The following is a 15495-nucleotide window of genomic DNA, read 5'->3' on the forward strand; positions in this document are numbered from 1 at the left end:
AGAAGCTGCCCAGACTTTAGACAAGCATCGGCAATGCCAACAGGTCTGGATTTAAAATAATGTTGTATGGCAATGTGAAGCAGTACAAGCAAAAAGCATGGGACCAGAGATGTATTTGTCTGGAAGCAAAGACCTGTAGAATAATATTGGTGTAGGTTAAAAGGTCAGGTAACCGTTGCATTGTCAAGCCAGACCTAAACATCCCAGTAGGTTATGACTGCCCTCCTCTCACCTGTGAGGTTTTCAGAGAAAAACATTAACTAAGACACTTTAATAACATTCCAATGTCATGTGTGTGTGTCCCTGAAAGTTCAAGCTCAGCCAGCTGGATAAATAAAGAAAATGATCACAGCTGCATCGAGGGCAAGCACTTTTTTTGTGGAAGCACACAACTTCTGCCCAATCAAAACGTACTCCTGGCTCCCACCATGTGGGTGGGGCCAAAGCCCCTCTCTACTGACGATCACATAATTGTCTGGCGACAGCTGCGCTATAAAGCCGAACCATAAAAAACAGAAGATTCAATGGTCACGTTGGGACAATGCGGAGTCCGTCTGGAATGTCGCTCTGGTTAGCAAGATAAGACAGCCTGTTAAAATTACATTATGCGTTAATATTGTTTTATAATTTTTAACTACGGACAACGTATTTAATAGCATATGAGTTACTCTGTACAGTGGTCCATTACATGCTGGTGTCCGGTGTGGGTGTCGTACAACTTAACATTAAACAAAAGTTAAAGCACAGAATGGGTTCTGGGTGAAAAGAGCAAACTCTATGGAGACGCAATGTGTATAAAATGTAAAGGAATTGAAAAAATGTCTGGACTGCAGCAGGCAGATAGTAAAACCGTGCACACCAGGGGGAGAGTATGTATCATAAGGGCCAGAGCTGCCAACTTTGGGGAACCAAGTTGGCACCTCGGTGTCTGCTAAACATTCTGTGATTCTGGGCAAATCTCTTAATCTCCCGTGCCTACAAAAGAGGAATGTGTCCTTGTGTAATGCGACTGATGCTCATATAAAGCGCTCCAATAATTTCGGGTCGAGTTCACGCTATATAAAACTGCACACAAAAAACGAGCTGCTGAGGAAGTTCGGCCCAGGAGCAGGAAAAAAGTCCTGGGTCAGGGAGTCCGATTCGCTAAGAGGGCCGTCGTGCATGCTGGAAGTCTACACCCCTTCAGAGTTTATGATGGCTTGGCTGAATCTGAAAACATTTGCGGCCTGACGAATCAAACGCGGTCTACTGGGAAATAAGGGGACATCCGCTTCCCATAGAACTGCATCAGCACGGTAGACGTGTTCGTTGAGTGTTTGCTGCCATCTAGTGGACACTCTGACAAACGTGTATATTCAGACTGTTAGAGGAAATTGTATTATCCGTCGGCACATGATGTAATCTGGCAAGACTAATGCCAAATAATGTTAAAAATGTCTGTAAAATGTGAGTGGTTGCAAACATGACAGAATTTGTCAGTAATATTTATAACAGTGCATTATAGCAGTCAACGAACGGGTAAATTAATTGGCGCCATCAGTTTCCACTATAAACAGAAGTGTAACGGAGGTATATATACATAAAGCTTTCCCTCCAAAACCCTAGCTTTTGCCCCCAAAACTTCCTAAGCTTAGCGAAGTTTAGATTGTTCGTGAAAAGGCGCTTTTATACACATCCGTTTTTAGTCAGAGAATTCTCTAGCAAAACATGTCTGCAAAAAACAGACTTCACATATCTTTTTTTGAAGATGTTTCTTCCTGCAGGCAAAGTTCACGCACTACTGCAGCTTTCGCTTGCGACATACAGATATTGTGCAGTTCTCATTGTAATCTCTATAAAATACATGTTTGGCAAAAGTGCAAACATTTTTAATAGTCAGGCTTTAGTAACATCTGCGGTTACTGAAAGTATCGCATGTAAAGCAAAAGAAATAAGACGATATGGTAAGAATGCTTATTACCTAGTACAGAAGCAGAGGAAGTCGTCAACTTAAAAAGAAGGAAAAAAGAGAATAATCGCTGGTTACCTCTTGAAAAATATGACTGATTTCACTTACCAATTGGTGAGTTCATCGGTATCACTTCCGGCGAGTTCATGTCTTGTGCATCTGTTGAAAGCAGAAGAAACACGTTACTTGGGCGCCAACGGTTCACCCGCCAATGGCAGAGCGCAGCTCTTCACAGATGTGGTCTAGTGGCCAAGTTGTTGATGACAGTCAAGTATCTAGCATTCTAATCCTGGCTTATCCTAGAGTCTAGACCTGGGCACAAGTCCTAAACAAGCATTGGCATAGCCAATAGGTCTCGCCTTTGGGACCTTATAAGTGTTTAGCCATGCAACAGTTGCATAACTAAATACTTATAAGTTCCCAAAAGCGACACCTATTGGCTATGCAAAGCAGCCGCAAAAATGATCGTGATCACACATCAAAGCGGCCGTGCGAAAGTGAAAGCAATCACGGGAAAGCGCGGCACTTGCGCCCGCGCACATGCACTGTAGCTCTAGGCTGGCCTGGTAGCACTTTTTGGAGCACTCTCAATAAGTCTCGCCAGACCAGCGCATGCGCTGGGTCAGGCGAGACCTAAAAAACAGAAGTGGGGGGACTAACCTATTTAGGCAGTATGCAAGTGACATCACGGCACATGACATCACGGAGCGCGACATCACACATGGCATCACAGGAATTGACATCATAGAAAGTCTCTTCACAAGCCACGACTTGATCACAATAAGTGACATCAGATCTAAGCTCTCACATATATGTTTAGCAGTCTATCATGTGTATGTTTGAGCGCATTGTGAGGATAATAGCACAGTGAGCTATGGAAAATGATATGTGACTTCTACACCTTGAAAACCCCCAGTTTTATGAAACACATCCTGTCCATACATTTACAAACTTATATAATTTATTGTACATATAATATGCACGTGTTGATGTAAAGGGCTCTTACACCCTAAACAGGGACTGAAAGTGAAAAGCTGCCTCTCTTAAGTATGTGTGAGCCTTTGTTTCCCCTCCACTTTATTTGCGTCAGGTGTGAGGCTCCTGACTACTACCGGTGAAGAGACTTAAACAAAAGCAGGCCTGATGACCCCTCGAATTCGGCCTTTGGCATGGGCCCAGCAGGAGTCTTAAATAAGAAAGCCCCAATACCTGCACGTTGTTGCTGAAAGCAGACAACGTGACGTCGCTGCTGAAAGTGTCCCGGTGTTTGGAAATTATACAGGGAGGAGTTTAGCACATTATACAGTGGGACCCGACTTCTTGACAGGGTGAACGGCGTCCACCCTGTGAAAAGAGTGGGCGGACGCAGTCTACCTGCGTGTACCCCCCGACTCGTGCCCTGGTCTAGACCAAACTGTCTCATTATCAACCGGAAACAACACCTTCCAACATTAGAAATGGACAGAAACAAGGTAAAAGGTCAAAGGCAAACAACATACTGAAAGTAGGCATTCACATTTAAATCATCAAAAAATTAGATGCCAGCTACCCTTCCTGCAAATTTATCAGAAATATTACTGCGGGCAGGACAGTCAATCATTTCGTTGATTAGACATAAAAATGTTCCCATGACCTTGAAATCAATTATTGTGTTGCTCAGTAGTGAAGCGTCACGTTTAACCCAACTTCAAACCCACTTTCTCAGGTCCCTTTGACTTGGATGGAACAGAACAAAAATCATTAAGTTCGAAATAAGTTCCCTTCATCACACAACCTTTGCATTTTTTTTTTAATTTGCGGAAAATTTTGTCAGCCTTCCTATCCCTGGGAAAAACAAAAGTCATCAGTCGAGATCAGTGCTTTGTACACCAGCTGAATGAAAACTTCTGCCTCAAAAAAGCCAGGCCCCATATTGTATACTGATAAGGTTTGCTCTAATTGAGGGGAATCTATACGAGAACCAGCCAGATATCTGGAGGACGGTGGACCCAGACCACGACAGTGAAGTTCACTGCCCCCAATCTTCTGGGCGGAGTCAGTGTGCTGGCAGAAACATGTTACCCAATGGCAAACCAGGGTCCACAATGGGAAAGGATTTTTAATATAGTCTTTCTTCACTCTCAAGCCACCTGCTTCTTCAGGCGCTAAAATGTAGCCAAGACCCAAATGTCACAGACGGGGAGGATCGTTTATGTAGAAACTCATCTAGTAACATGGGAATGGGTAGCTTCAGGGCTGTATGTGGGATGCAAAAAGTGGTGGGTTCCTAAAAGAGGCGTGGCCTGTGTCATTTAGGGCATGGCCTCTGTGATTCCCATGAGATAACATAGCATGTGTATTTGTAAAGCGCATGTTCACCCGCAGGCATCTTGGTGCTGAATATCAGATGTTTATTGTTACCCAACTCAATGGCACTTATTTTTTCAACTTCAGATGGATGAAAGGTTGAGCGGGCATGCTGGTAATTGAATCTGTGACCACGAGGTCGAACACAGGCCCCTGCAGTGGACGCATTAGCCCACTGAGCCACCAGGCCCAGCCATCATAGAGTACCACCAACCAATATCTTTGTGTACGAGTTGGACCCTTGGACCACTGCACCCTGCCACGTTTTTTTCTATTCACAAATGTCAATTTTTTAATTCATAAATGTCAATGGGTTAGGACGTCCCTTAACCCCTTCGCTGCTGCGGACATTCCGCTGCAGCGCTGGGGGGGGGCAGGGGGGCAGCGCGGTGGGCCTGTGCTCATGACGGAGCCGCTCCGTCATGAGCCACAGTTGAGCTGTGCTCATGACGGAACGGTTCCGTCATGACTCCGCCCATTTGCGTTGTCGCCCCGCACAGGCGGGGAAACAGCGCCGCGCAGGCGGAGCGGCCGCCGACAGAATTGTCATGACGGAACCGTTCCGTCATGAGCACACGCCAACCGTGGCTCATGACGGAACGGTTCCGTCATGAGCAGGGAAGGGGTTAAGGAGTCCGTAAGCTATCAATGGTTTGGACCCAAAATTGCAGTTCCAAATGACTGATCCATAGCATTGCTAATCGGACTTTCGAAGAACGCCCTAAACACGCCTTTTCCAAATTCCTATGCCTAATGCATTTCTAAACCCATTTTCCAATTTAGTAACCAGCTACCGCATTTCAAAGTGGGTTTAGCACCTTTGTACAAGTCATTTAACTGATGCAGACACTTATGTAGCAAATCACAGACTTTATAAATGCTAAATGGATTTGTACCTATGGCCCTAAGATTAAAAAAACATGCAGGAATCTTTGGTCAGAGCACCATGCAGGCATAGTACTTTACAAGACATGCAGGCATCTATGGTGAAAACAGCAAAGTGTGTTCAAAGTAAGAAGCAGAGATCTGAAGAGCCCCGAAAGTACTTTCTAGCCCAGCTAACCTGCACTGTATTCCCAGGGCACTTTCTGCACTTGCCTTTCATTCTACAGGTTGAATCACAGCAGAGAGAACAGGATTCCTATGAGAACTTTTTTTAAACTGTCACAGTTACTGGGCTCCAATAACAATCAAATAACTATCACAGTCATTTCCTGTTGTACACAAAAAACGAAGCAGCAAGTACACCCTGTTAGCAGTTCAACCTCAGGGCAGCGAAGGAGAGCAGTCCAAGGTTTACTTTGGGTGGTGGTGTGGGTTACAGTCTCAGAACCAAACAAACCACTAATATAGCATAGATAAAGTCCCCCCTGCCGTACACTATGAGGAAATCGCAAGTCACAGAAGAGTTCCATAACCATATAGAGGAATGAGGCAGGGTTCCTTTATAAGGTTATGGGACTCCGAGGTAACTTGCAATATCATTACATGTACGCCAGGGGGTATATTATCCCATATAATACATGGTCACATCATTATCTTTCCTACAAGTCACTTAACTTGGTGTGTAGGTCTTTCATATGAAAGAGAGAGATTGTTTGTAAGGATGAAGAATACAAATAAAACCACTAGTGCAAAATTAAACACATCAGAAAAATGTTCGATATTTGTTGTGAACAGATATTAGAAAAAGTTCAAAACAAGTCAGTTAAAAAAAAAAAAAAAGCAACAGTAGTTTGGAGCATGTAGAAACATGCAGAAAGAATGCCGCTTCTATCTAAGGAGGGCAAAAATTAAATTTTCTCTCTGCTTATCATTGTAAGCTATTAAAAGAGAGCAGAAGAAAGAAAAGTAACACTGTTTTTTTCCCCTAAACCGCTTCTTCAGTTATGCTCCGTGATCTGACCTGCTTGCACCTCGGCTGCTGGCAGAAAGGCAGTGCGACATTCGAACTTGATTGAAATAACTTATAATAGTTGAGTTCTGGTGTCTTTTCTTAATAATCTGTGAATGAGTGAATCACTAGTCACTGATTATAAACAAATTAGAGTCTGGATTTATACTGGTTTTACAAAATCCCATGTATTATAAGTAAATAACTGAATATCCAGCCAGAGCTTAGACTTTTGAAAAGAAAAAGTACTTAATGGTACATCACGACTTAATACAGTACATAAATGGTTCAGAAACTTCAAGTTACAATGTGTGTCAATATTACCCTAAAAATTATTAACACGGAATGCTGGCTAAGCTACTCTAGGCAGACCGCAGATGGTGATCTTGGACTACAACGTCCACCTCTGCAATCTTTGGGGGTTCCCCAGGTAATACTCATGGCCGGACTGGGAACTGACCCTGGCCCTGGCAAACAGCTCGGCTGGCCTGGGGGTTTGGACTCGGAGGGAGCACTAGTAGAAAGCACCACTCCTGGTATTGCAAAACCGGCCCCGGTAACAAAAACGGCACCCAGGGGTCCAAAACCGGCCCCCACTTTGGTGGCCCACACAGGAAATGCCCAGTTCCCACTACAGCCAGTCCTGCCATGGTAATACTTTACAAACCTTTAGGAACTGGTTTTGGGGTGCGGATTTGCGGTTAAACTTCTCCTAGCTCTCCTTACCCGAACAGTTTGGATCTTGCTTTTCCTCGGCAACTCTGCATTCCTCGTTGGTCTGCACTACTTGCAGGGCATTCATTGCATAGCCCCAAAGATCAGGGTGCAGCGGTCTTGTGCCAGCCCAACCAGCTGGTGTGTAATTGGGATAGAGGGTGCTGAGAGAACATTAGGTGAGAAGAGGCAGTACCAGCTCCTGTTCTGGAGGTGGTGACTAGGCTGCAGTGCTCACGCCTCAGTGGATATTGTGGTTTGGGACTCTTCCTCTGGCACACAAACAAACCCACCACCCAAAGAGGTTAGGTGCCCACCACTAGTGAGTTGTGACCTTCTGATGCTGGCCTCTTCGTCACAGCACCTTAGTTTCTCTTCTGTGTGGATCGCGGATGCTAGGATGGTTTCTCCAAGCTAATTATGGTGTTGGGGAACTCAAGTGGCTTCTTGTTGTACCTCATGGTGTTTGGCAGTTGTTCATGCATTTGCAAATACTTAGGTTCCCAGGCACCCTGTGCCCACCGGGGTTCGCAGTCAGGTCAAGTTCTGGCAGCACCTTGTGGGCTCCTGGGATTGGCCCTCGCAGTGCAGCACAAATCTATGTCGATACACAGCAGCTTCTCTGGATCATTACACCTCAGGCTGTCGTGGCCGTAATTCTGAGCAGTGTCGCCATCATGCAAGGATACCTCTCATGCACCTCCTGAACGGTTGTCCAACTCCCCCCCCCCCCCTCAAAGTAGCGCCCAGGAGGCTCCTCCCTGCAATCCAAAGCAGAGAGCCCTAGATTTCTGTCCCTCCTGATGCTAATGTAATCTGGCAGAGGATACCCAACCCTGGTGCAGGAAAGGTTTCTCATCGCCCCAGTTGTGAAGGCCCTGGAATCAGGTCAATAAATCTTGGCAAGCCAACAGGAAGTCTGAAGCACATCTTTATAACAAAGTTTTAGACACCACTTGGGTACTCCAATTGTCACTTCTGAGTCTGGTTTTAGTCAGTTTTCCTGCCAATACTTGTATTTTTCCAGGATTTCCCATTTTTTAATGATCCTACTTGACCTAACTGCTATCCCACTGGACCAAAGTCTGGGAGAAGCTGATCAACAAGCGCCTAGCCAAACACCTGAACATAATGAATTTCCTCAACACCACTCAATCTGGGTACAGATCAAACCGCACCATAAAAACATCCCTCATGACCGCAACAGACAACATCCACATGATCATGGACAGAAGAGACACCACAGCCCTCATCCTACTGGACCTCTCTGTGGCCTTCGACACTGTTCCCCATTCCATCCTCATCAAATGTCTGAGACTGTGCTTGCTACAGATAAAAGGCGTCCAGTGTGCTGGGTGGCAGAGAGGGATAGGTTGTCGCTAATTGAGCACGCTTGATGCTTTTTATTAGGGGTGGGCGGAATTTGCGTAGTCTCGCTATGCAAAGCTCCGCAAAATGATAAAAATCACCGCAAGCACGCAAAAGTTCTGCGAACACACGGAATTGCTTGTTCCGCCCGTTCGCGGTGCTTTTTTCCTGTTCACTAACGCGGTTTGCATACTCGGGGAGAAATATCTTGCGAACGCGCATTTTGAAAGCGCGAACAAGCAAAAAATTCCGCGAAGACGCGGATCGTGGAATTTTTGGCAATTCCGCGTTCTCCGCAGAACGCGAAATTACCCACATTCCGCAAATTCCGCAGGCGGAACACAATTTACAGCCCAGGCCTACTTTTTATTCCACAGCAAGCGCGGTCTCTGCCATAATCAGGTCAGTAGCTTACCAAATTTGGGTCAGTCCTTAGATATCCCTAGAACACTATATACTGTGAGGGCTTTTGCTCCATGTGATTGGGCACCTTTGGCTAAATACCACACTCATTCTTCCCCACTAGATTACGTTTCTGGTCCTGATGAACTGCCCTCATCGATAATGACAACCTTCGGCATGAAACATGTCAACCTTTATGTACACTGCCATATGAGATGCATTGGAACATTACCTCCCCATTCAGCCACCCGCTGCTTTGGACCATGAGAAAAGGACCATAGGTGCCTCCTAGCTACTTTTAATTCACACTACACCAATCTACACCCACAGCGCCTCCAGTCACACTTCACATCGGCATCTTATTCTAAAAAGATCTCGGACAAAGAGCCCCTTCGAAGGGTCCGGTGGGCATTGCAGCACCGACCTGATGAGGAGATGCAAGATGATTAAGCATGCCACCCATCTGGGTATGTGAGGACTCTTGCTTCTGAGCAAGCAGATCCCCTGGTCTGCTTCCACCATTTATCACCAACCTTTCTCTCCCTTCCCCCTTTTGACCATAGAGGAGCTGCACACCCCTGTTGGACTACACAGACAAAATAAAGCCTCAGCCCCCTTGTTCTGACTTGGGGGCCAGTGAAGATCTGGTTCACGCAGCACTCGAAAAACACCAACCGGGGGAAGGGAGGAGGCGAGTATTCGGTATTATGTATAATGGTACACTGTGTGGAGCCTTAAAATGAATAGGGTGCCCTGTCCCTGTTTATGCTATGACGCCCCTCAAACTAGGTGTACCAGGAACAAACACGTGAGTCAAATTACAGATAATTTGCTACCCCGCAAACTTGCACTTGCCCCAAGGGCGGTGCATTGGTGAAAGGTGGAGCAGCTGTTTAAAGCAGCTAATCAGTCTGTCACCGTGCAGACGGCACCCGTCCTGCTTTGAAAAGTTAGGACAGATCACCTGGAAGCGGATGCAGTGAGGGACTGAACACACCTGCAAGCGGGTGCTGGGGCCTGCTCGGACCAGTGGTTGCCCTTGTGGGATGCACTGACTGTGTGCCGCTTCCTAGTGACGCATTCTACCTTTTTGTGATGCCGACCGTATGTCTCCTGAACGCCTCTCTGCCTGTGCGCCAACGTTCATAACGCAGTGTTGGCAAAGTGTTTCTCTCATTAGTATAGAGCCGCCCACGTGCAAATGAGGGAACATTCCCTCAGAATCGCCCTGGGTGCTATATGTGTGCCAGTATGAACTGCATTACAGAAGGGGCAGCACAAGCATTCTCAGCTCTTTGTGTGGTAACAATGTGCCCTGTGGCACAGAAGGTAGGTGCACATGCCCACTGTGACCCAGAGTCCCTTTGTGTAATGCAGTATACCAGGTGCTGACATGGACAGTGCACAATATTCATAAAAACATGCTGTCCCCATGTGCAAGCACACACTCGCACTGGTGGTAGCGAAGGAGGACACAGTTTGATCATAGTAGGGTCTTTCAATGAAGATAAAACAGCAGCACAATGAGGGGTGAAAGGATCCCCTAGTGTGACACCCGTGCCCTCAGGCGATGCCTGGGCCATCCCAGTGACCCGTGTACACACTATCCAGGGGACGTCCCCGGGGTACACTGACTGTGCCCCCCCCTTCATATTTGATGCCCAATCAGTGCACCTCCCAAAGGTCTGTTTGCCCTAGGGCTCAAGTTAATACAAAGTGGGTGGAAGGCAAAGGCATTCCCTCATTTGCCTACAAGTTCCTTTGGGATCACACAAGTGCAAAATGTGCTTGAGCATGAGCTAGGTGTGTTAAAACCGGGTGAAAATACCAGCTTCGCCCTATGGTACTATGTAATAGAGCCCCTGGACTGGGTAGTTTTAAATTAGATGTGCATGAGCTTGCTTACAAAATGATGCAGCCCAGTCATCATGCCTTTTTTTCAATCAGGGGAATTGTAAGCACGCTACTCAAGGCGGTGGGGGGGGAGGCGGGGGGGGGTGGGGAAGGGGCACAGATCTGTTAGCCGAAGAGCAAGGTCTTGAGAGTCTTCCTGAAGGTGTTCAGGGAGGGGGCGCGTCTGATGTCTGCCGGTAGTTTGTTCCAGGTCATGGCTGCCATGTGAGAGAAGGATCTTCCGCCTGCTCTGGCTCTGTGGATGCATGGGGTTTCAGCCAGTGCGAGGTTGAACGATTGGAGGTTTCTTTTGGGTACGTGGAAGTTGATTCTGTCGTTGAGGTATTTGGGTCCGTTGTTGTGTAGGCATGAGTGAAAATTTTAAAAGGTGACTCTTTTCTCCATGGGGAGCCAGTGGAGTTTTCGTAGGTGTTCGCAGATGTGTTCATGCCGGAGGATGCTGAGGACGAGTCTGGCGGTGGTGTTCTGTATTGTCTGGAGTTTGAGGAGTAGGGACTTGTTGATGCTGGTGTAGAGTGTGTTTCCATAGTCCGAGTGTGTGGGTGACTGTCTTTCTTGACTCCAGGGGGATCCATTTGAAGGTTTTGCAAAGGACGCGGAGGGTGTTGAAGCAGCTGGAGGTAACGGCATTGACTTGTCGGTTCATGGTGAGTGATGAGTAGAGTACGATGCCGAGGTTTTCGGCATGGTCTAAGGGGGTAGGAGGGCTTCCGAGGGCGGTTGGCCACCAGGTGTTGTCCCATGCTGAAGGGGTGGTTCCAAGGACGAGGACTTCTGTATTCTCGGCGTTGAGCTTCAGGCAGCTGTTGGTCATCCAGACTGACGTTTTGCATCCCATTCTGGAAGTTGTTTGGCGGTGTTGGGGTTTCTGGTAAAGGAGGGGATGAGCTGGGTGTCGTCGGCGTAGGATATGATGTTGAGGCCGTGTTGTCGAACGATAGCTGCGAGTGGGGCCATGTAGATGTTGAAGAGGGTCGGGCTCAGTGATGACCCCTGTGGGACTCCACAGGTGATTTTCGTGGGATCGGAGAGGATGGGTGGTAGTCTGATTCTTTGGCTTCTTCCGGTGAGGAACGATCGGATCCAGTCCAGGGCTGTACCTTGAATGCCGGCGTCGTGTAGTCTGGCGACTAGTGTGCAGTGAGAGACGGTGTCAAAGGCTGCTGACAGGTCGAGTAGGATGAGGGCTGCAGAGTAGCCTTGGTCCAGGAGGGTGCGGATGTCGTCTGTGCGGCAAGTAGGGCGGTCTTGGTGCTGTGGTTGCTTCGGAATCCGGATTGGGACGGGTCGAGGATGGCGTTCTCTAAGATGAATCATGTCAGTTCCCGGTTGACTGTTTTCTCTGCAACTTTGGCTGCGAAGGGAAGGAGCGAGATGGGCAGGTAGTTCTTGAGGTCGGTGGGGTCAGCGGAGGGCTTCTTTAGCAGGGGCCTGACTTCTGCACGCTTCCAGTCCTCTGGGAAGGTGCCTGTTTTGAAGGTGGTGTTGATGGTGTGTAGCAGTTCGGGGCCATGCAGCACTGCAGCTGGCGTACAGCATCACCAAAAAAACATTGGCAAAGCCAAAAGGTCCCAAAGGCGAGACTTAGTAGAACACTGGAATGTTGAGCGCTCCATTGAAGTTAATGAAGTAGCTCTGGGCTAAGAATGGCCGGTATAAGCTCGGATCTCCAACATTCCAATGTTTGTCTTCACATTTATCCTTTTTTACAACATTCTAGCCTTAGCAGGTGGAATGTTCTTATAGCCTTATTCTGCTTCTGGCTAATCCGGCTGTTAAATGCCCTCTCCCCCGTTATAAGCCCTCGTATAGCCCTCTGCCATGGGCTATAATGCTATATTAGTGTTGCCAATGCTTGCTATTTTCTGTGCTAACCATTGTAGGATAGTGAATCTGAACCCAGGCCCCTAAGAACCTCCTAGACCAGGGCCGGTTCTAGGGCGATGCGATCGGTGCCAACGCACCGGGTGCTGACTTGGGGTGGGGGGCGCCATGTTCATCGTTTTAAAGCACCTGATGCTGCGCACATTGTCACAGCAATGTTCAGGCATCAATAAAAAAGACAACTACGGTGATTAATGTTCTTCCTGGAGAGAGACCGGAGCTTTGTCTAATGAAAGTTCTGGCTCATCGTAGCACAGAGGGTTAATGTGCCTGCTGCAAAGAAGGTGTCCCATTCACATCACAAAGTGCATATAATATAAATAGGTCAATGGGTTACCGCTTTGCCAGAGATCCTTTTGTTACTTGCAGTTTATAAGTTAAAATCCTAATATAGAGCAGTGAGCTATTAACTGCCATCAAAGGGCTGCATGCAAACTGCAAGGAAAATATTAGAGCAGTCTATTTTTTGCCCAGTCTTTCGTTGTCCTAATATTGCAAAAGGGGTTCATTTGGGTAGAAATCAATTCTTATTATTAAAGAAACCCCTTAATAATTGTGTTACATTTTAAATTCGGAATTTGTGCTTTTCCAGTCCAAGCACTCTTAAGCTATCCGGCCTACCAGTAAGGATGACATGTGACTCCTACTCCTTGTAGGCGTCTGTCTTATGTAACATTTCCTACACACTGATTTACACACCAATGATTGTCTCTGTGCAATGGGTGTGTGGTGTAAAGTGCTCTGACCCTTTCATTGGTATGAGTGGTGCTATAAAACTAAATGAATCTAAGAGACAGTGGTTATGGAGACTTGAGGGCCACCGTCAAATGGTGGTAGTGAGGGAACCTGGCGGGGGTGGCCTGGTCATTGGGGAGGCTAATTCTCGGCTGCTCCAGCACGGCTAACACTGAATACTCGAGTAACCACGGCCACCCACCGGAAGCGGGAGTCTTCAAGGCGGAGGCAGTGAGATGTAATTAGGCCTGGGCAAAAATTTTGTTCCGTTCGCGGAAATTGCGATAATTTGACATTTTCGTGTTCCGCAGAGAGTGCGAAAATGTCAAAATTTCCGCTTTCCGCAGCTTGGCGATAATTTGTTTCTTGCTCGCGCTGTAAAATAATATATTCTCGCGCGCGCGATCGCCTTACCTGAATCCCTGCGTTCGCCGACAAGTTTTCTTGATCCGGTCGCGTTCTCCATGAGATGTTGGATTGTTTTTAGCCATTTGCGCTGTCTCGCGACAGTTCGCGCCCGCAGTGACGTCATGCGTCACGCGATCACGTCTTCCTTCTCGCGATCATGCACCGCGAGACAACTCAAAACAAGATGGCCGCGCCCGCGAGCAACCAGATGGGTAAGTTGGCGACCCGTAACCATGCAGAAAAACTCGGGAAAAAAACTTCCGCATCTTCGCGATATTTCCGCTTGTTTGCGATAATTTTAAACATTTTCACGATAATTTGCAAAAGTGGATTTCGCAAATTCCGCCCACCCCTAGATGTAATCCAGTCCCTAACACTGCCCGGCCCCGTGCTCTCCATCCGCCCAGCACACCAAGAAAAGAGAAAAGCTTAAAACGGCCTTTTTCTGACGACAGTGGAAGAGCGCCACCTCCTGGCAGACAATGGAATTTCTCCGGGCTTGTACAGAGCATTCAACAAGCACTAACAAAGCCAATGTGGACAGGACTTCTCCAAAGGTTGCGTTTTTTTTTTGCAAGCCTATGCAATATTTAAGCATCCTCGATCGTACATCGGTTTGCCCAAACTTAATTTTCCTCAAAGGCCAACTCCCAACAGAGAAAAATAATTACTGAACGTGACATTCTGCCTCAGACCTTGGATGGTCAGCGCGTTCTGCACGTGCCACAAGCTGTGGTATATAAACACTTCACGGGCGAACGTAGCGCCTTGAAGCAGCTGTTTGAAAAACAAAAAAAGCTCTATTTGAATAAAGATTAAGCCTTGCGCAGTTCTACTTGCACTACCCGCCCTCTCCACCCAGGCCTTCTCTCCCGCCTCGGCAACTGCTACCAAAGACCCCATTACACTGAAGCGCCGCACCCGGGCTTTGTGGCGCGGGCCTTCATTTAATCGTAAACTTTGACCCCCAACAAGCGAAAGAAGGTTGGAAAGGGAAGAAAAGGGGAAGAGACGCGATAGGATATCACTGACAAAGAAAGAAAGCGGGGATTACAATTTAAAATAACGAGACAAAGTGTAGTGCGACGGGTAGAGTGGCATCCGGTGGCAGCCCTGGTATTCGGCAGCGGGCTTCAAGAATCACTTTCGGCGCTAATTTTTTTATTTAGGTATTCATTTTTACAAACTGAACTCTGATATACAATCTTTAATAATAGTGACCAACTACTTAACTAAATATATATATATATATTCCAGAAACTTACTCATTAAAAACGCACAACCGCCCTTCGCCCCTCTCATTGGCTGCGGGGCTTTAACAAAAGTCCAATTTCTAAGGATGAATCGTGGTCTCGTGAGAGTGGTCACTTCAGCCGGAAGTAGGGAACAGAGGTGCCAGCTCCCAGCTTTGTCCAGAAGAGGCCGGATACAGTCAGCCCTCTTGTACTGTAAATCGGGCAGGGAGGAAGCCGCCTCCCCCAGACGCAGGGGCTTTTAGAGAGGTCACGCGGGGTCAGCAGATGGCCACTTGTGGCCTACCTGCTGCTGTGCCGCCTGTGTGTGGCAGCTGCCCTCTGACACGTGCAGATGGTGGCACGGAGCCCACGCTTGCAGTGACCCACTTCCTGCCGGGGTAATCCACACCTGCCAGCATCTGGATGAAGTGATGGAGCACCCTTCAACCTCAGCAGCGCGGGTCACTCGTACGGCGTGAGGGGGCGGAGTTCAAACACCACGCGTCCCTATGTGGCATCAGCTTTAACACCTCAAAGCCTGGGGGAGGGTACAGGTTAACCAAGCGGCGATTTATTAGGCGGACAGCTGAGGGGTGCTAAATCTGTTACGGAGATAACCCTCAAAGATGTTCGTATGCCTGAGACCA

At 47.5% G+C, this 15495-nt stretch overlaps 1 protein-coding gene across 4 annotated transcripts in view; it reads right to left on the minus strand.

Moving 5' to 3' along the window:
* NR6A1 (nuclear receptor subfamily 6 group A member 1) overlaps window positions 1-15495 on the minus strand; it is a 927754-nt gene that overhangs the window by 757590 nt on the left and 154669 nt on the right. For all 4 annotated transcript variants that reach the window (XM_085613755.1, XM_085613758.1, XM_085613754.1 and 1 more), the window contains one exon: window positions 2057-2107. In XM_085613755.1, the coding sequence (XP_085469881.1) occupies window positions 2057-2107 (51 nt within the window). The remainder of the gene's footprint in view (window positions 1-2056; window positions 2108-15495) is intronic.

The sequence above is a fragment of the Triturus cristatus genome, chromosome 1_2 (genome assembly GCF_964204655.1).
Source record: "Triturus cristatus chromosome 1_2, aTriCri1.1, whole genome shotgun sequence".
NCBI classification, from domain to species: domain Eukaryota; kingdom Metazoa; phylum Chordata; class Amphibia; order Caudata; family Salamandridae; genus Triturus; species Triturus cristatus.